The sequence below is a fragment of the Epinephelus moara genome, chromosome 2 (genome assembly GCF_006386435.1).
Source record: "Epinephelus moara isolate mb chromosome 2, YSFRI_EMoa_1.0, whole genome shotgun sequence".
In the NCBI taxonomy this organism is placed as follows: domain Eukaryota; kingdom Metazoa; phylum Chordata; class Actinopteri; order Perciformes; family Serranidae; genus Epinephelus; species Epinephelus moara.
This window is the reverse complement of record NC_065507.1, coordinates 3934803-3956021: the sequence shown is the minus strand read 5'-3', so window position 1 is coordinate 3956021 and position 21219 is coordinate 3934803. Positions and strand designations below refer to the sequence as shown.

Here is a 21219-nt window from a genome sequence, read left to right as displayed (position 1 = left end):
TTAATGATGTTTAGGTCGGGGGACTGTGAGGGGCGTGGCCAAACCTTCAGCTGGCTCCTCTTGAGGTCGTCCATTGTGGATCTGGAGGTGTGTTTAGGATCATTGTCCTGTTGTAGAAGCCATCCTCTCTTCATCTGCAGCTTTTTTACAGATGCTGTGATGTCTGGAATTTAACTGAATCCATTCTTCCCTCTACCTGTGAAATGTTCCCCGTGCCCCTGGCTGCAACACAAGCCCAAAGCATCATCCATCCACCCCCGTGTTTAACAGTTTGTTCTACAAACACACCTTTGCTCATTGTGTCCAGAAAGTTCTGTTTTACCTTCATCAGTCCATAGGACTTGTTTCCAAAAAGAATTATTGGTCAGTGATGGGGAAGGACACAAAGATTAGTAGGGTGATGTATAACTGTCTATTTAATGTATATATTGGGGCGCCGGTGGCTTAGTGGTAGAGCAGGCGCCCCATGTACAAGGCTGTTGCCGCAGCGGCCCGGGTTCAACTCCAGCCTGTGGCCCTTTGCTGCATGTCACTCCCTCTCTCTCTCCCCTCTTCACACTTGTCTGTCCTGTACATTAAAGGCAAAAAAGCCCCAAAAATATCTTTAAAAGAAAAAAAATATATTATATATTAATGGACTATATGTATCACCATGGATTTCTTTTGTAAGCAAATATTAGACAAATGTGTTTTTTCTTATGTTTGGTCAGACCAGAGATGTGATAACATTAAATGGCTGAAGATGGCAGTTGAGCAGAGGTTAAAGCATGTCCTCATGTGATTTATATTGTGAATTTAGAGAGGATTATAAGTTTGAAAAATATTTACTCTATGAAAACAAGAAGTATAGTCAGGCCATCTGTAACTTTTGAATTTCTAATAATAGACTCCCTAAAATAACAGGTAGATACAAGGGTCTGGAAAGGAATGAAAGGTAATTTGTGTAACGAGAACAGAAACAAGTATGTGCCTAAATATCTTTTAGCTTTATTATATATAGCTTTATTGCAGACTGATAACTCGAGCAATATGTAAACTGGGTGCTTTCTTGAACAATGTTTTGCCACTTTTTTAATGAAATAATCCACGGTCGCACTTGAGTGCAGGCTTGGTTGCAGCTGCTCCTTTATTTTGATCTGTGATGACTCATTCTGACTGTTTACCATTTGTTTTGTTTTTTGTCTTGTTTGTACGCCATGCCACAATTGTGGTGAAGAGTTAATAAATATGACTATGACTATGACGATGAAAATTTCTGAAGCTTCCCTCAGGCAACTAACAGAAAACCCATTTAAAAACCTCTTGACTTTGAGACGGGACACCAGAGACAAAATGCGCACTCATTTCTGCAGCACACTGTCAAAATTCTACAAGAAGACCCTCAAGGGAAAGGTGGTGTTCCTACGTGTGTCCTACCTACTGCTTACTTTGAAATCCATGTTGCATAATGTTTTGAGTCTGCTGTTCCCAGGAATTTCCAGGAGACGGAAAGTGAAGTCACACCGTGCAAGGAGGAGTCTCTGCATGCCCCGTTTCCTGCCAACTGTGAGCTTTATTTATTATACCTGATGCCGAAATCACACGTCCACAGTTATCTATTTTTTTTCCTCACATGATCTGCTCAGAAAGTGCTACGTGTTTTTACCATGCATAGTGTGTGTGAGCCCTCCCTCCCTACGCTGACCTCAGATCTGCCCCTCACACTGTGAACAAGGCGAGGGGACAATGAGCCATCTCCTTCTCACCAGCAGTGAATTACAAAGAGATGTGACAAATATCTTTCACATTCACATCATGTCGTCCTGAGGGTGGACCACTAATAGATAAACCTCCATAAGGGAGTTGCAGCTGAACAGCAGAGCAGAGCCTCCAGACCAGGAGGGGAAATGTGTGTGTTGGGTGTCACAGGGGTTTTGTCTCGTGCTCGTGGCGGTAATGAGCTCTTTGTTAACATCTAGATGTGTGTGTGTGCACAAGGGCTCAATGCAGCACATTATCTCGCAGTTGTGCGTCTCTACGGGAAGAGCCATTACCATGGCAACACCAAGCAATGAGCACCTTTTAAAAGGCTGGGCTCCTCTGTCTCTCTCCCTCCCTCTTTCCACCTCTTTTTTATCTGCTCTCAGGCCATTCCACCTTTTTCACCCACAATAGTCAGCTGGCAGACAGAGAGGATGGCACAACGGGAGGATTTCTTAGTATCTGTTCAGCAGCTCTTTATATCCTGCAGTCTGCCAGTGTCTGTTAGAGAAGAGTGAACTTTGTCATTTTGGTTGCAGCAGGATATCTCCACTCACCAGAACATCTCTGTGATCTTCTAGCAGAAGGATGTGTTGACAACAAGATGGCACCCCCGTGTCTCTGTCCTGGGAGAATGGATTGTTGCTGCTAGCTCTGCACTGACTGAGCTGTGCTTACTGAAGATGTTAGCTGGACTTTTTTCATGTTGTTGGGCCTCTATCTTAAGTGTGAAGCTAAATTGGATGTCTAAGGAAACATGTGGACAGAGATTTCCTTTATTTCTTCACAAGACAAAGAAGCTATGGCATTTAAAGGATGTGTTTAATTCTCAGTGATGTCAGTGAGGACTTTTTATCCCCGGGAGCAGAAGCAGCTAAATGTGGAGGCAGGGAAGTCTCACAGGGAGGAAGATGAGGAAAGAGACTGTTTGCAGCAGCTCTCCTGTTGTCCTGCCTGCAACCAGGGGTATGACATCATCCTGTTCCTGCCGTGCTCTCACACCATGTGCGGTCACTGTGTGGCGGCTGGAGAGGGAGCAAGGTCAGATCAGTCTAACGTCGGCCCGGTGGTCTGCTCTGTGCTGTGCCCGTGCTGTCGTCATCCTGTGGAGCTGCCATGCTGGAAGTGGTCATCTGCCACTTCCTGTCTCCCAAGACATCCCACACTGAGTCCTGCATGTGTCGACAGGGAGACGGGCACCAAGGAGGGAGCAGCTGAAGGCCACATTCAACATGTGCAGGTGAGATATCCAAACTAAGGACAAAGATATCTAAAGATTTGAATGTTTTATCTGTCACATGCTCATATAATATGTGCAGTGACATGCAGCGTGGTGTACTGCTAAAAAAATAATAAAAAAATAAGCAAGAAATACAAGCGATGAACATTCAAAGTTAAATTTTTTTTTAAAAATATGTAATAAAAGTATTAAAATGCTAAAATGTAGACCGACCTATGTGTAAGTGGGCTGTGCAGTTTGTCATTAAAACAAAATTAAAAAAATAAAATCATTTGCTACAGCTGCAAGGCGAACTATATGATAAAATGTTTACCCCCTTAAGTGCAAATATATAAAATTAATTGAAGGTAACACTTTATTTAACCAGCCTATTCAGCATTTATAAACATATAAGTTTTTATTTATGCATTTGTCAACAAAAATAACTCCACCTGACTGTTAAACTGATACTGAATGACAATATCAGAAAATACATCTATGAAAATATAAAATATGTCTTCAAATTCTATGTTTTAACTTAACTAAAAAGTCCTTATATCTGCTTACAATTAATATAAATAGTTATATACGGCTTATAAATGCTAAATGTTAAGTGTTACCAAATTTAAAAAAACGCAGTGTAAATTTATATTAGACGTCTGCATTATGTATTGTATGTAAGATGGACCATATCCATCAATCAAATTTTATATTATAGCACCTTCCAAAACAAATCAATGTCATTCAAAGTGCTTTACATTTTGATTGAAAAATACAGGGAACAAAAAAGTAAAATCAGGAAAAGGACTGGGAAACTAATGCACACTGTGTCATACAATAATAATTTAAAACAATAATAGAAGATAAAACAAGATCAAAACTACTGTGCTGCTACTAAAATAAATAATATTTAAAATAACACGCAGGATAAAATATAAAATCAAAGTCAGGAGAATGGCAATAATAAAAAAAACAGATAAGACCACTGAATAGAAAAAGTAAAAATAAAAATAAAATACAGAATAAAATAAGATATAAAAACAATCAGGGAAATAGCAATAAGACAAATACAGATAAAAAACAATAAATAGAATAGTTATAAAACAATAGACACTACACAGGACTCTACATAAAAGCCAGACTAAAGAGATGTTTTTTAGCCTACGTTTAAAAGTGTCAAAGTTTCTAGTCCTCATGATAGAAATGCTGTGTAACAACAGGTGACAGGTGACAGGCTGGGTAAAATAACACAGTCTTTACTGGTCAAAAGGTAAGTTTGGTGCAAAGAAGGACAATCAGTGGAGGCAAACAAATCCAGAGGAAGAGTCAATCAACAGGCTAAATCCAAAAAAACAAAATAGGACACAGGGAAACAAAAGGCTGGAACACTAGACACACACTAGGAGCTAAGATGAACTGGCACTGAGAGAAAACAACACACACACAGAATACTGTGGTGAGGGGAAGGCTACAGAACACAGGTGAGACCAATCAGAGCAAAAGGGAGGGATAACCCACAGGAGCAGGAAGTGAAGTGATCTGAAACCAGAGGAGATGTGAGTTCAAAGTAAAACAGGAAACAACATGAACATATGAAATAAAAATCCTAACCTTAGAAAGTTGAGCTGTGACATGCTGAATGTCCCTACATCTTCTTTACTCATTTACATGTGTTTATTGACTTTTGTGATGAAGGCAAACTAAATCTGTTTCCTTTTATTTGACCGTCAGATTATTATTAACTAATTGTTTATATTTAATTGAATCATAAAGCACTAGTTGAACATTTCTGGGGAAAATGCTTGCTTGCTGTCCTGAGAGTTAAACCAGCTGGAGTAGAACAGCATACTGGATTTATACATCTCAATAAAAGGTGTTAATTAATTAGCTTTATGACACAGCTTCTAATTCTCTTTTCTATGGTCTGTTATTTCTAAAGAGCAGACTGTTGCTATAAATAACAGATCATTGCTGGATGCTGGATGATCAGACATGCTCAGTAAAAGCAGTAAAACATTTTGAAATCAATAAAATCATTTTGAAATCTATACTATATGTCAAATAGTTGATTTTATTTCAGAAAACAAGTGTCACACACTCTGGCTCCATTTGCATGTCTTTTATTTTGATGATGACCCCTCAACCTTTGGGTCTTCTTCAAGACCAACAGTCACACTGAGATTGAGACACAGCTGACAGTGGTTACATCAGCAACCTTAACTATCAAAACAGCCGTTTAAGACCAAAAATAACTCAAAAAAAATCTGCCTGGAGCCACAAAACATATTTGATCCTGATGGTCACACTGTGTACTAAGTCTAAATTAGCCTAAATGAGCATTCAAAAATATGTTTCACCAAAAGATTGGTTCCTCTGCAGTGAGCTATTTATGATTATTTAGTATTTAAACTTTGCAGCATTGATGATATAAGCAAACTAATCTGTCCACCCACTATTAAAATCTGTATTTATGGATTTGGAATTAATTGCTAGCCTATAGTGAGGCTCAAGATGAACGTGCCATGCCGTGGACGTATGCCGCACATTTAAGTTAAAGAAATGTTAAAACTTCTTTTTTTAATTAAGTGCATAGGCTACACATTTTTACAACTGGAGAATTAAGAATTTCTGTAGGTGGTTTCACATTGAAGTAGATGGTCTCTGAGGTTTTTATCTCTTTTATATACCATGAGTGGTTGTTCTTTGAAAACAACGCTGAGTTCAGAGTCAGATTCAAGTACATGCCAGTGCTTTGTTACTATTCCTTTATCTGTTCTGCACCAGGCGGCACAGTGATGTAGTGGTTAGCACTGTTCACGGCAAGAGGGTTCCTGGTTCAAGCATACCGCTCTCTTGTGCAGAGTTTGCATGTTCTCCCTGTGTCAGCGTGGGTTTCCTCCAGGTGCTCCAGCTTCCTCCCACAGTCCAAAGACATGCAGGTTAACTGGTGACTCTAAATTGTCCGTAGGTGTGAATGTGAGTGTGAATGGTTGTCTGTCTCTATGTGTCAGCCCTGTGACAGTCTGGTGACCTGTCCAGGGTGAACCCTGCCTCTCACCCAGTGTCAGCTGGGATAGGCTCCAGCACCCCTGCGACCCCTAACAGGATAACAGTTACGGAATTGAATGAATGAATGTTCTGCACCTCATTATAATTCTTGGTTACTTTTATATTTTAAATAATTGATTTCTTCAGTAGGTAGCCATGTAACAAGAAGGATAATGTACAGTGAGTGGGTCATTGTTTCAAAATGAACCCCTTCTTGATGATTCAAGACCTGCATCAACCTGTTGGCCTTCATTTTGCCATAATGACCCACTGATTGTACATTATCTCTTGCTTAAAAGTGCTGGTTGGTGGTTTTGCAACCTTTGGATAAGCTATAAGCTGTTTCCCCCTTTATCAACTGTTTATGCTAAGCTAAGCTACTCACCTCCCAGCTGTAGCTTCACACTCCATGGACGGGCATGAAATTAGAAAAAAAGCAAATTAGCAAAATGTCACACAGTTCCCTGGATCATCATCACAACAGGGAGCAAAAATAAATTCACTTTGGATCAAAGTTTTCCTGACAAACCCCTATGATCTCCATGTATTCCATACGACTGACACTGCACTTCTATTTTTAATATCCACCATATTTAGGGGGACACACACTGCCAGGATGCAGTTGACATGACAACACAGAGCTGTTTACATGGTGAGTATAGTTATGTTTTCACAGGTCGAACCTTTATATCATCTGTCAACATGGAGACCTACAGCGTTGTAAACATTCTCCCTGTTTGACCCAGACTCCAGTGCTGACACTTCCTCAGTAGCACCAGTGGATGGTGCTGTAGACCTGCGGGAGGAGGAGATGGAGCAGTCAGTCTTTGGTCAGAGATCATAATGCTTTTAATGCTCAAAGGTTTTATGTGTAGAGGATGAGCAGTGATTTTAATTGTATAAATAACTATAATAAAGAGCTTTACATATTCTCTTCTTCCACCCTCTGGTCTTTTTTAGGACTATGTTTTGCTCTGGACGCTTCAACTGTCCCTCCATCGCTCCATCTTTCCAACTCCTCCCTCACCGTCACCTACCAAGGAGAGACCCCTCCTGGCCTGCCTCCAGACAGCAAGGCCAGGAGATCTTTGACCTCTGACCCCGGGGTCACGCCGGCCCTGCCGCAGGTCTGCGCTGATGTTGTCATCGCACGAGGACAGTATTACTGGGAGGTGGATGTCTGCAACAGCTCAGTCTACAGGATCGGTAAGAACTCTGTGCAGTTTGTTTTGGTTGGTGTGATGCCAGTGTGCTTATTGCTTCCAGAAAGCCTCACTGTTAGTCAGCAAGACTGTGCTTGTTTAAAGCCACACTCACATGTATACACACATGCACACGTCATCAGACACAGCTTCATAGTTCATAGTGCCACCAAGTGGTTACACCATCGAGAGACCACTGATCATTGGTTAAGCAATGTTGGAGAGGTGATTTCCACTTTGAACGTTGAGTCAAATAACTGGAACAAGTTGTCCTTGTAACTGCAGCTTGTGTAAAACTTAATCAGTATGGCATTTCAACAGGTTTTCATTTGTATCAAATGTGAAAAATTGCCACTTTAAAGCTTTGAAAAAGAAACTTTAACCACTGAAATAACATATTTCAAATCATGTTTGAGCAGACTGACAGTAGACATGATTAAACTGTACTTCAAAACTTCTGGATATGTTTCAATGTGGCCGATAAATTTTATGTTACAAAAAAAATATGCTACTACAGGCTACTATAATATTCATGCTCCTATTTTGCCTCATATCATGTGGTGCAACGTTACAATCCTCATCATAAGCTGTTTTAATCATCCGTATTTTACTGTCATTAAAACATAAAGAAAGCTCTTCACTCTTATGACTGCATTAATTAATTAAATCAGTGACAGGACAGTGTGCCTGGAGACAAACAGGAAAACACAACATAACCTGCCATAACCTGCAAACAGTGAAAAAGAAGTGAGACTCTTACATATCTCAGGTCTCCAATCACCTCACAAACGTTCTGATGAACAACAGAGGAAGACTAAAAGTCTACAGCCAGGCCAGCAGCTCTGTGAGTCTGTGGTGCACAAAGTACTCAAGTGTTCTGAGCTAAATGCTAATGTCAGCATGCTAACATGCTAACAAATACAATGTTGACAGTGATGTTTAGCAAGTATACATTTATCAATTTAGTTTAGGGTTTAGTTTAGCCGTCAGCAGAATCAGCACCTCCAAATCTGAAGCCATGGTTCTTTGCTGGAAGACGGTGGATTGCCTCCTCTGGGTTGGGAGAGAGTTACTGCCTCAAGCGAAGGAGTTAGGGTGTTGTTCATGGGTGAGGGTAGAATGGAGCATGAGATGGATCAGCAGTTTGGTGCAGTGTCTGCAGTGATGTGGACACTGTGCTGGACTGTCGTGGTGAAAAGAGAGATAAGCCAGAAGGCAAAGCTTTCGACTGACTGGTCCATCTCCGTCCCAACCTTCAGCTATGGTCATGAGCTCTGGGTAGTGACCGAAAGAATGACGTCGCAGATATAAGCGACCAAAATGAGTATCCTCCGTGGGGTGGCTGGCCCTTTTTTCACCTTTTTTCTCTGACATCTCAAGATCCAGACCTTCAGGCAGTTTTTACCTGGAGCTGAATTATCTTTCTTCCTCTCGAAAACAAACAGACCCAGTGATTTGAACCTAAACACTGAATAAATCAGTCTTTCATTCAAATCAGTGTTTTTCTGATGCTCTTGTCATGGAGGGGCTTCTAAATATGGTGACTGATTCAAAAACACAAAAGGTCCTATCTAGAGCCAGTGTTTGGTTTGTCTGTGCTGGGCTACTGTAGAAACATGGCAGTGCAACAACATGGCGATCTCCGTAGATGAGGACCTGCACTCTGTTAAGATATAATTGGCTCACTCTAAGCAACAACTAACTATTCTTACATTCAGGTGTTTATACTCACACTAAAATGTCAATCTAATGGTGGCCCAAGAGGAAAAGTGTAGGATCACTCAAACCAGTAGGATTTGTCCTTTGCGGGTCATGAATATCTGCGCAAAAATTTGTCACTGTTTGTCAAATAGTTTCAAGTACTATAAGGCAACTGGACTTGCTTGTGTTTCTTGAAGACATTTCACCTCTCATCCAAGAGGCTTCTTCAGTTCATGAAGAGCTCTTGGATGAGAGGTGAAATGTCTTCAAGAAACTCAAGCAAGTCCAGTTGCCTACGATATAGCACTTAAGATTACCATGACCTAGATGACTGAGAGTCTTCACCAACTTGTCAAATAGTTGCTGACACAACCCCTTATCCTTAGAGCCATGCAACATGGCTGACAACAATGACTTTTAACTTGATGACCTTAAAGAATGAAGTGAAAGAATCAGACAGGAAGTATTATGGTGACAGGATTTCTAAAGAGTCAAGAGTTTATGGGTTAAAATTTTTTTTGTAAAGGCTGCTAATCCATAACTGCGCACAGTGAATATGAAATGTTCCTCTTCTGTCTCTCAGGTGTGAGCTCATTGGATGGTTCTGGTGGCTGGTGGCTTGAAAGGCAGGGCTGGTCTTTCTGTGCAGTGTATGATGGCAGCCGGGAGCCGCTCTGCACTGTCCCACCTCAGATCAAAACCCTCGGGGTCTTCCTCAACATCGGAGGACACGCCCTGAGCTTCCACAACCCTCTGACCCAAGAGCACCTCGTCACGCTTCCAACACGGTTCAACCCTGCTGGAGTTCTCCCGGCTCTGGGCCTGGGCCAGGGTCGACTGAGGCTGCGCTGTGGCCTCCCCCCTCCTCCTCATGTGTTCCTCAGTAAAGACTCGGCCTACAGGCGACCCTGTGGGGCTGGTGGAGGCCGGTGGCGCAGGGAGATTCCCTTCCAGTCAGTGAGGAAAGTGATACAGAAGTTTGAGGAGCTGGCTGTGTCAGACTCAGACTCAGGCCTGGTGTCCAGTTTTGGATCGTCCTGCTCCACCTTGGCTTCTTTGCCAGATCTGGGGAATCCTGGGATTTTTCCCTGTGGGCAAGCAGGACAGGAAACTGGGGCTGAATAAGAGACTCTTCAATGGGAGCATCAGAAACACGCCCACTGCTCCTCTGAGTGGTTTGATCTTTGACTGTCATTTGAAAGGCTAATTTTTTTTATCTTGAAGGACTTTTGGTTGCCTCTTTCCACTCTCTGCGTGATCCCGGACCTGCAATTGACTCTCTCCCCAGGACGCAGCCCTTTCTCTCATCCAAACAACCCCCACTGGTTTGGGATCAGGCCAGAAGAGTCCTCCGTAATGTGAAGTGTGAGGAAAGGGTGGGCTTTAAGCAGCGGGACTCCATGATTTGTCTCTGTGTGACGGTTGTCAGACAGTAGGGGTTCTACACTATTTGTGCGCACGTTCCTGAATGTGTGTATGCGGGCACAAGCACTACCCCGAGTGTGTGCATTTGTTCAGTCGCATTTATGTGTGTGTGCGAGCAAGAGGGAACAATGTACGAGCAGCAGGGGGTGAGATGACGAGGTGTGAGTACAGTGACACCAGCAGTGTTGACACAGAGTGGAGAGGACAGGTGGTAACATAGGTTTGTCCCGCGGCCTGCCTTCGATAGGACAGTAAGGCTGCCCTTTGCTGACCCTTTGAAAACCACAGGACTCCCCAAGACTTCAAAAGGCATGACGGGCAGAAGGAGTACAGAGAGGGAGAAAGAGAAAACAGCATGCATGAATTTAAGACAGCAGGTGATGACCTGGTTAAAAAGAAATGGGCAGAGAGATGGATTCCCAACAGCTTTCATGCCAAGAAGCTCTGAATAGATCAACAGACTCAGGCCACAACATCTGAGAGTTTGTTTTAAGGCGGTACTGTGCTGCTACTTTACATCAGAGGGGATTAGTAATGGAGACACATTAGTTTTCTAATGTGAGGTGGTACATAATATTCCAGGCTGTTGTCATGCAATGTTTGTACGTTTTCCTACGAAAAGTAATACACCAAAATTTGTACGTATCAGATGTAATGATGAGCCAGTTATTTGTGCATAACCCATGTATTTTGGAAGTCTGCGATCATGCAACAAATGTGCTGACTGAGTGGCCCAGTAAGGAGGCAGATTGGGGTGGAGGACTGGTCACAAAGGACAGGACTTTTCCCTGGAAGACTGGTGTTCAAAACCATATGAACTTTGATTAATTTTAAGGTATATTATCACCATGTTGCTTTTCCTTAACCTAACCAGTAACCTTACTTGCCCAAACCTAACCTTTGTAAATTTACCTACATTGCGTAACTTCACATTGAGGATATAACGTCATTCGTGGGGTGCTAATTCATAGGACATCATACGAACTGTTGTATGAGGACACACTGAATACTCTTCACTATGTTTTCATTAGTTTATGATCACCTGAAAATATGAGCTGTTTATATCTACAAACACAGCGGGCTCCTCTTCCACGAAGTCCGCCATGTGCACCAGCTCTAGTTAGGGCCATTCGCATTTTCACATTTTAGCCTTGGCCACCATGGTTCTCCTGCATGCTTGGCACATGGGTGAAGTTTCATTTCTGAAATCTCACCACTAGATGTCACTAAATCCAACACGTTCTGATCCCAAGTTGTTGCATATTGCCACTTTGTCATTTGACTTTCACGTCCAGATATTATGCACTAGGTCAACACAGTCTCATTTCGAAGTCGTTGAATACCGCCACTTGGTCCGTGACTTCAGGCATCAGACCCCCATGAAAGAAAGCTATCCTTTCACGTCAACATGATACAATGCCAGTTGGCATCAGGGGAAACATGGCGGGACAACAGCGTAAATTAAGGGGGCGGAAGTCCAAGTAGGGCCAGCGGGACAAGTGGTGCATGGGTCCAGCAACCACAGACTTTCACCAGGAAGGCCGGTGTTCACTTGCTGTAAGATTGTACGGCAAAACACTGTTCTGTTTTTTCCCAAACCTAACGATGTGCTTATCTTGAAAAAGACAGTATGTAAAAGTATACATGTCACAGGCTGAAGTTGACACGGCGTTCCAAAACATCAACGACCGATCCCAGCTCCTTATATTACGTAATTACTGGCAGTATTTTAAACTGATTCCAACAAATGGCGTATCAAACCATCACAAAAGGTGGCTTTTGGTGTCTGTGTCTGATACCAAAATCACGAACAAAGCCACAGTATTTGAAGTCTTTCGAATAAGACCAGGCTGCTGAATCCTACACGCTGGACCTTTAATTGATGAAAGTGACACTTTCAGTCGTGATTATATTTGACAGATGTTACAAACAAATGTGTATAATACCCCTTTTTACTGAGGGTTTTCTCTGCAACTAAAACTTCCTCCTGTGCTTCTTCTTCATCGTTGGCTTTAAGCTCCACACACCCTGGTTTTTGCATGTTAGACACACACTTAATGTGAGTGATTCTGGCAAAGGAAACAGTGAGAGTATAAACTTTTCCTCATTTTCTCCTCCATTCCCGAGGCTCCAAGCCCTATTTGAGGAACCACTGGTGGCTAACACTTGGCATGGTCACTGTTCATATTCTCCCTGTGACCACTTATGATTGAGTAATTCAGGCCCCGTTCCCATCTCCTCCTCTCTTGTCAGTTTTTTTTCTTACAGTGACTTTTTGCCTTTTTAGAAGGTGCAAAACCTTAATTCTCATTGTAGGATGAGAAAAAAGCTCACAATTAAAACAAGCATCAATCAGCAGTAGCAGAGCCCAGCAGGGGCCCTTCGGCTCTGAGGAAGAGTAGCAGTGGAGCGGGGCCAACTTTCCATTGAGCATCATTCATTTCATGCATGCACCAAATCAGTGAAGCATCGGGTCAGACTCAGTAATAAGCGATGAGTCAAAGAGAAGCTTGTCAGACTGTCGCCTCTCAGACCACTCATCAGGATGACTGTGTGTTGATGTTTAACGGTCGAGGTATTTACCGCGCGAGTAAAAAAATGCGTGTGCCGTGACCGCTTTTGGCGCGGCTCTCCCTGCACATCTATCGGCCTTTAGCAATAAAGTGTGTGGAAGCAATTTGACTCTTGTAAACAGAAATGAGAGGGGCGGGATGCAGATTTCAAAGAGCAGAGAGCAGAGACAGGGAGAGAAGGAGACAGAGGGGAGAAGGAGAGGGGGAGTTTTCCAGGAAGGATGGATAAGACTTGAAACGTACTATGCCATGTGTGCGCATTTGGCTGCGTCTACTGTATGACTCTGAGGCAGATAAGCAAAGTTAGCAACTAATTGCCCTGTAGATTGCACTGAGGCACAGCAAATCAAACAATAGTAAGAGTAATACAAAATAAAACACAATAACAGATGACAACACAAGATAAGCACAATAAAAATAATCAAATGAGCAGCATGCTGAGATTAGATGTCACTGATTCAGCAGCCTCAGGTCCTCGGGCAGGGAGCTCCAGATGGATGGATGACCTTCTCAAGATCATGTTGAGAGAAAAAGGACCTGATTTTGGAGATGATTCTAAATTGGTAGAAAGAGGACTGGACGATGCTTGTAATCTGTTCTTCAAAGGAGAGATCACTGTCTTTTGGCTGCAGGTTTGACATTTGCAGATCGGAGGCCAAGATGTTTCTGAACATGAGCTGTAACTAAGTAGGCTGTATTTACTCGAGTATTTTGAGATAGGCTTATAGCTGAATATTTCTATTTTATTTATTCACATCTGGCACTGCACTGTGTTTTTTATTTTCCTGTTGAATCTGTTTTATTATAATTTTTTTTATTCTATTCTTTTATGTGTCTGTTGTTTCTTGTCTTGGTGCCTTCTGATGTCTTACCTATAAAGCACTTTGAACTGCCTCATTGTTGAAGGGTGTCTCACGTTGCCTGTCTCCTTCTACTACACATTTCAGAATTAAACAGTGTATGCTCTACATTTATTTGACAGCTATTTATTTGTTAGTTATTTTACAGATTTCCCACACACTTTCAGGATGCTACCTTTGGAACCAAAAGCCCCGTTTCCACCAAGCAGTACGATTCAGTTCGGTACTCATACTTTCAGTTCCCACAGTGAAAAGTTGTGGATGGTACCAACAGAAGCATTCTGTACCGTCCCCATGTTTGGTCCCCCCTCTGTTGGGGTACCTAGCACACAGATCTGGTACTAAAAGGTGGAGCTGTGAACACTGCAGTCTGATTGGTCAGTAGAGGACGGTCACTCTGCTCAGGGCTGAGTTGTGTCTGGTTTTGAGGCTCATGTAACCACTGTTCATACTGTGGAGAGTTTTATTAGTAAACTGTAACTTGTGCTGGACGGAGCAGTGAGTGACAACAACCCCGCCCACATTTAAGAGTGGAGTAGAAACATTAGGGTCTAGGTACCATGTCTGAGGGGTTCCTTTTGGTTCCAAAGGTACTGTACTGAAAGTGTTTTGGTGGAAACGGCGCTAAAATAGGGATGTTTGCCTCATGAAGGGTTAGTCATGAAATGTTGCAGCATTAAAATCATTATTTTTTCATGTTAGACAGTCTTTTCTACAAGCTTCTCGTCCCTCTCATATGCACCTGTTTGGAGATGGATGTGTGAAGTCTTCCTTTGTTTTAAATTAGGACAACTTAAAAACATGAGCAACTTGTTTTGAGATGTGAATATAAAGAAGCCCTGAAGCAGCAGAAACAGATAGCAGATAACAGAGCTCAAGAAAAGAGGAAGATTATTCAGTCAGATGCAGCTCTGTATCGGGACGACCTTCGGCCAACTTCTTTGAAAATTCAGGGGACAAAGAAAAAGGGATATTGCACATGTCTAAGGGGATATGAGGAATCATATGGAGTCAATACAAATATGAGGGACAACTGAAATGAGCACATCTGAAAATGAATTGAACCCAGTGACACTGCCCTCTAGAATCATGCTGCAAACAATTCAGTGATTCATATATGAAGCAATTAATACCTCTGGGACCAGTTTTGTAGTATGTATGACATTTAAGGCTTAATTTCTCCTTAGCTGAGGGACTTACACAGTTGCACAAAATCCCTTAAAAGGTTTCCTTAGTTAAGAAAAAACATTAACTCACTGAACTGAAAGAGATTTTACGGTGGTAAAGGTTTGTTTGTTTGTGACGCTTGTTATCGTCTCACAGAGTTGTCTTATAGTTAGATTGTAAAAAAAATGGCAGAAGAAAAGAAGACAATGAAACCATATTGGTCCGAGGAGGAAAAGATTAAACTTCTGGAGGAATACGATCATACAGAGCACAAACTACAAAGTTTATTTGATCCTCAAATACCAGAGAACAAAAAATGACTGTAGGAAGAAGCTACAAAAATGAATTCAGTCAAATCTAAAGTGTAAAATCAAAAGTGTATCAGTTGGGTTCTCCTGGTCGCAGAACACTTCTAAGGCCAGGGTGTGTTAGTGTTTTTCATTTATCACCATAAACTCAGTCATGTTGCAGTTAAGATAAAGTCAGAGGTACCTTAATTTGTTTGTTACCTTGCTTTGACTACAAAGGTCTTTTGTGCAACGGCCTAAGGATTCCTTAATTATAAGACCAAGACAAAGAGAAAACCATCAATACTTAAGTGAACATTTTAAGAAGACTTAAGCGTGTTTAGTGCAATTGATTTTATTTTATTTTGAGGAACCCTTAACTAGGACTTGAGGGAAAATCTTAACTTAAGATGTGTTGTGCAACTGGCCCCTGTACTTTTACCTCAGTGGGATTTTGAATTAAGGACTGTTATTTAAAATTTGAATATATATTTCTATTGGTCAGAGGGGGAAAAGTTTATACTGTAAAAGATCACCAGAAACTCAGTCATGTTGCAGTGATAGAGTCTGAGGTACCTTAAGTTTTATTTTGTTTTGTTTTTTACTTTGCATTGGTAGCTAAGGTCTTTTGCACAGCAGTCTAGGGATTCCTTAAGTATAAGACCATGACAAGGAGAAAACCATAAATATTTATGTGAACATTTGATTAAAGAGAAGACTTAAGGGTGTTTTGTGCAGCTGGATCCTCTACTTTTATCTCAATGGGATTTTGAATTAAGGGCTTTTATTTGTAATTGAGTATATACTGGTCAGAGGAGGAGAAGATTATACCATAAAATATCAACATAAACTCAGTCATTTTGCAGTTAAGATAGAGTCTGAGGTACCTTGGGTTTTTTTGTTTGTTTGGTTTTTTTCTTTGGTTGCTAAGGTTCCTTAAGTATAGGACCAAGACAAGGAGAAAACCATAAATACTTATGTGAACATTTAAAGGAAACCTTAAGGAGAAGACTTAGGGGTGTTTTGTGCAACAAATTTTTATTTTGAGGAAACCTTAACTCGGACTTTAAGGAAAATCTTAACATAAGGGGTCTTGTGCGGCTGGCCCCGGTGAAATTTTGAATGATGGACTTTTATTTGTAATTGAGCATATATATATTGGTTAGAGGAGAAAAAAGATTATACCATAAAAGATCACCGTAAACTCCGTAATGTTGCAGTTAAGATAGAGTCAGAGGTACCTTAAGTTTTTTTTTTTGTTTGTTTGTTTTACCTTGCTTTGGTTGCTAATGTCTTTTGTGCAACAGTCCAGGAATTCCTTAAGTAGGCTATAAGACCAAGACAAAGAGAAAACCATGAATACTTAAGTGAACAATTTAAGGAAACCTTAGGGAGAAGACTTGTTTTGTGGGGAAGGGGTGTTTTGTGCAACTGATTTTATTTTGAGGAAGCCTTAACTAGGACTTTAAGGAAAATCTTAACTTAAGTGTGATTTTGAATTAAGGACTTTTATTTTTAATGGAGTATAGGAGTATATCTTTTAAGTAGGCTACTGCTGCAACATAAGTTTGGGCCATTTTATTGCGTAATGTACTTTTTGGGACTATTTTAATTTGAATACATTTTTCTCTCGTAGATATAGTTTTAAAAAATCGTAATATTTTTTCAGCCAGCAGCAGGGTGTGACAGTTTCCCTGGTTGGACGCTCTGCAACACACACATCAGGAACAATCATGATCATTATATGATTAAATGTATCTCACTGATATGAAACTCTCTTGTCAGTCCACTTTTTCTCCACAAATTAAACTCTTTATTTGAGGCAAATGACTTCGACTCCTCCCTGTAATCTCGCTCCTCTCCCTGAGGTGTCAAAATAAACCAAACACCCCACAACAACCGTCCCCAGTACATTTGGAGATCTCTTCTGCCCGCTAATTGCCTCCAGTAATTATGTCACACACTCTCCATCATGGATCCAGTGTGGGAGCAGTGCTGCTGGGAACAAAGAAAAAAGAAAAGGGGCTCCTCTTTAAAAGTTTCGACTGTGTCTGCAAATGGATTCTGTTTGTATGAATAAACATCAGCTCTGCAAGACTCCTCTGTGTTTGCATACTGAGTGACGAAAGGCCCTTTTCCTTTTCCGTCGGAATTAGCGTCACAACTGAGCCGGCCGCGTCTTATTACCATCATCATCAGCATCAGCATAACACAGGCTGTAGCAGCATCACACGCTTCTTGTTCTGCTGCAGCTTTCTCTCAGCTCCATCCTGCCTTCAGCTCATATGCATCATGGAGATCTCAGCTCCTGGTCTGATTATTTCTGGCGTTAAATACAGTTGAATGAGTTCCCCCTTGTTCCCAAACCTTTCCTCAGATGTCTGCCTATGATAGAAGCGCCTATGAACGCACACATGAGGCAGGAATGCAACAGGAAATACACAATTGCAGCCGGAGTTTGTATCATGGCTTATCTAAACATGAGTCAGAAATAATTTGGTCTTTGCATTTCCTGCAAAGTAATACGGAGGTCACATGTGGAAGCTTTAGAGAGAAGGCTGTGCTGCTCTGTGTGTGCAGGAACATGCATGATCTTTGCTTTCTAATTGTTAACCAGAGTAAAATATGTCATGGTAGTTAGTGCAGCAAGCTTCCGTGTGATGGGCAACAGGTGGTGTGTGTGTGTGTGTGTGTGTGTGTGTGTGTGTGTGTGAGAGAGAGAGAGAAAGAGAAAGAGAAAGAGAAGCAGGGAGTGAGGCACATCTGCCAGGCCATCATAGCTCACTGGCTGGATATTCACACCTCCCAGTCCGACCAGCAAACAGGATGCGGTGCTCTGTGAGTGTGCGCCGTGTAGTCAGACAGATTAAGGAAGGGTGGAGGTGGAGGTGGAGGAGGGGAGAGGAGGAGGGGGGGTTGATACTGTTAAACAACCCGCATTTATGACCTGCAGCCGGCGCGTCTGACAAACAAGAGCAAATACACAGTGCGGTGATGGGGAGCTAAGTATCCATGTGTGTATCCATCCAGCTGCACCATTATGGATGATTTACAGTCGATACCTCCTGCTCCATGTTCCTGTCTCATGCCAGCAGTGTTTCATATGGAGGCTGCTGTGTTCTCCTCTGAGAGCCTCCTGCACTCATTGCGAACATTGTATCTGCTTCTAATTGAGTCCTGGTCGGAGTCGAGTCATAAAGAGCCGTCCACGGTTAATCGATTTTATTGCGCTGTAACCAAATGTTTCGTGACTTTTCAGACATGACTCCAGATGAGTTCATTCTCACTCTTCCTTTTCTGTAATCCTCCTCTTCTTCACCTCCCTCCCACACCTCTGCTGGCAGAGACGGTGAGATTTATAAAGGATATGTTTATGGATCAATTCAAGATGAATGTGTTGTAGAAACATCTGTAATTTGTAAAAGATTATGAGCATAATATGGGCCTATAAACTGATGTTCCACAGCTCAGTGGAGTCAGACATCTGCGACTAAATGCGCAAAACGGAAATGAAATGCATTGCAAATCATCTCAGTGTCAACATAATACATCCAAAACTATAATAAGATATGTCTAATAATATATAAATGTGTTTAAATAAATGTGGCTGTATGATAAGGTGTGCATGAATTGCCTGCAGGAGGCTATTCCAATCATTTTGCTTTTTGGAACTTTAAAAACGACGAACTTCATAAGGAAATGTGGCGATTAAATGTTGTTTGCGCACCAGCAAAGGTAAAACTGCGCGAAGCTGCAACTTCAGGCGGTTTCCCCAACTCCTTACAGAATATCCTTAAATTCGGCCTCTGTATACACCTTCAACTACTGTATATTAACAATGCTTCCTTTGCCCTTCCCTGACTTTCACCAGCATAACGCTTGGAGCATAAAGGGGGTTTAAAAGATAGGAGATAGAGAAATGGTCTCATGCGCAGGACGGGATCTTGTGTCATAATTTATTTCTCATACATTGTCTTGTAATGAAATAGAGTTTGGAGTCCTCCCAGAGAGTCGGTTTTCAAACATGCACTGGACGCCTCCAATACACAAAAACGCTGCCGTCATTATCCCAGTGGGGCCATAAGTGCTCTGGGTTTTGTTAGCTCCAATAGACAATTTACCATCCAGTCTGCCTAATGAATCACCGTGTGCAGCGCAGAAGAAAAGTGTCGCTTATCACCCTATGATGAAGTGCAAACAGCCCATCATCGACTCCCGTTGCTGCCCAGGGAGGGAGGGAGGAGGGGGGGCGTGAATCTCCACACCCGGATGGAAGTGGCTCCCACCGGCCACATAATGTGACACATGCATAAAAATAACACCTTGCGCTCGCACCTTGGCCCGCACTTTTGGCACAAAACCGATTAGATTTGGCACCTTTTTACGCAATATTCTGGTATAAGGACAGAGTTGAGTGTCTCCTGGGTGTAATCAGCGGCCTGCCTGCAGACTGAGGAGGCCTCAGAGAAATTTAAATGAAAGAAAATGAAATATAATATTGTTTTTGTGCCTCTCCAGTGAGGCCCAGAGGCAAACAGCATGAAGAACAGTTTACACTCACTAAAGGCACTGTTTAGAGCATGTTCTCTACATTACATGTCACAAACCATAGATGAGATCCATGAGACGCAACATGATCATCATCATTACATATTATTATCAAACATCCCCTATCAATCACTCGTTAATGCCAAACGTCTCGGCCATGTAATAAACCTGACCTTTGCTGAACTCTGTGGAATAAATCACCCATGAGCACCACTACAGTAATGTAAACTCAAAGCACACAGCGTTTGTTCTGGCCCCTGAGGGACCACTAGGAGCTGGACTGTTGCTCAACCGCTCCGTTTTGTTTGATGGGAACATTTCCCAGATCTAAACAGGCCCTAATAAATATCACTTGTTGTTGATGCCGTAAAGCTCCACAATGGCCACAGTGAGTTTTAAAGGATTTGAGGTTAAACAGCTTTTGGCACCTGCGTCCGTGTGCAAAGGTCATAATGAATGGGATTTTAAGTAGACGCGTCCAGGTAGGCTTTCAGGAGAGCCAAGAGCAACAGTTTGAGGTCTGAGAGAGGGACAGCGCCGGGCCAGGACAAACTGAAACGGGTTGCCTCGAGGTATTCCAGCTATTTTCATTTGTTTCTGTTAAGTCACTTAGGTCCGGGCTCCAAACACACTTGAAAAAATAGACGGCGCAGCAGCAGACGCTCACACATTCCTTACTGTACATGATGTGGAGATTCACACTTTCCCTCCACAGGAGCGCTCAGGAAGTTTTACCCCAAAGTGTGGCACCAAATGTACTGAGCAGATTTATCACGGCTGCAGGGTGTCCATACATCTATCCTCCTGAGACCCTGTGTCCTCACATGAGGACGTCACATTTCAGGTTTACTAGGCCCTATACTCTTACTTATTTTGTCCCATGCAGTGGTAGCAAAGGCACAATACACTAATCCATGTAAAAACAAGATGGCAGCCGTCTCTGCCAAGTCAGTCTGCAGCCGATCTGATACAAAAGTGGACAAGGTCCAAAGCCTGATCACATTTAATAGATGGAGCTTGTTTTTTATGATTAATAATGTTTGTAGTTTGATACGGCAACAAATTTGACCAATTTTAGGAACAGTAACAAGCTGTGACACTGTTAATTAGGAAGTACTTTTTGAAGACACTGGAGATTTATCATCAGCTCACTGAAGGACGTTGGGAACTTAAATGTAGTCTCGTTGGAGGACAGTAGGATGGTGTCTTGTTAGAGAACATTGGAACTTTATTATCGTCCTGTTTGAGGACACTGGGACTTTATTATTGTTGACAATATTTCGTTTTTTATACTCATCAGGTCCTACTGATCCCAAATAGCTCGGAGAAATTAAAAATGCATATCAAACAAAAGTTCAGGTCTCAGGAGGATGTGACAAACAATCAGAAAATAAAAAAATAATAAGGAAACATTTGGCACCAGTGACCACAACTCCAACCACCATAATG

General features: G+C 41.9%; 1 protein-coding gene across 1 annotated transcript; it reads left to right on the top strand.

Annotated features, from left to right (window-relative positions):
* Positions 1-2158: 2158 nt before the first annotated feature.
* LOC126404151 (uncharacterized) lies at positions 2159-13792 on the top strand. The gene is made up of 5 exons (XM_050067168.1): positions 2159-2980; positions 6605-6659; positions 6754-6837; positions 6968-7213; positions 9494-13792. Exons 1-5 carry the CDS (start codon positions 2576-2578, stop codon positions 10033-10035), a joined length of 1332 nt encoding a protein of 443 aa, XP_049923125.1. The 5' UTR covers positions 2159-2575; the 3' UTR covers positions 10036-13792.
* The last annotated feature ends 7427 nt before the right edge of the window (positions 13793-21219 follow it).

Bases quoted from the DNA above. Each gene is read 5' to 3' on its own strand.
- LOC126404151 (XM_050067168.1), top strand. From the start codon at position 2,576: ATGTCAGTGAGGACTTTTTATCCCCGGGAGCAGAAGCAGCTAAATGTG. The intron at 2,981-6,604 runs GTGAGATATCCA...CACCATATTTAG, and splicing joins GCCACATTCAACATGTGCAG to GGGGACACACACTGCCAGGA. The intron at 6,838-6,967 runs GTCAGAGATCAT...GGTCTTTTTTAG, and splicing joins GATGGAGCAGTCAGTCTTTG to GACTATGTTTTGCTCTGGAC.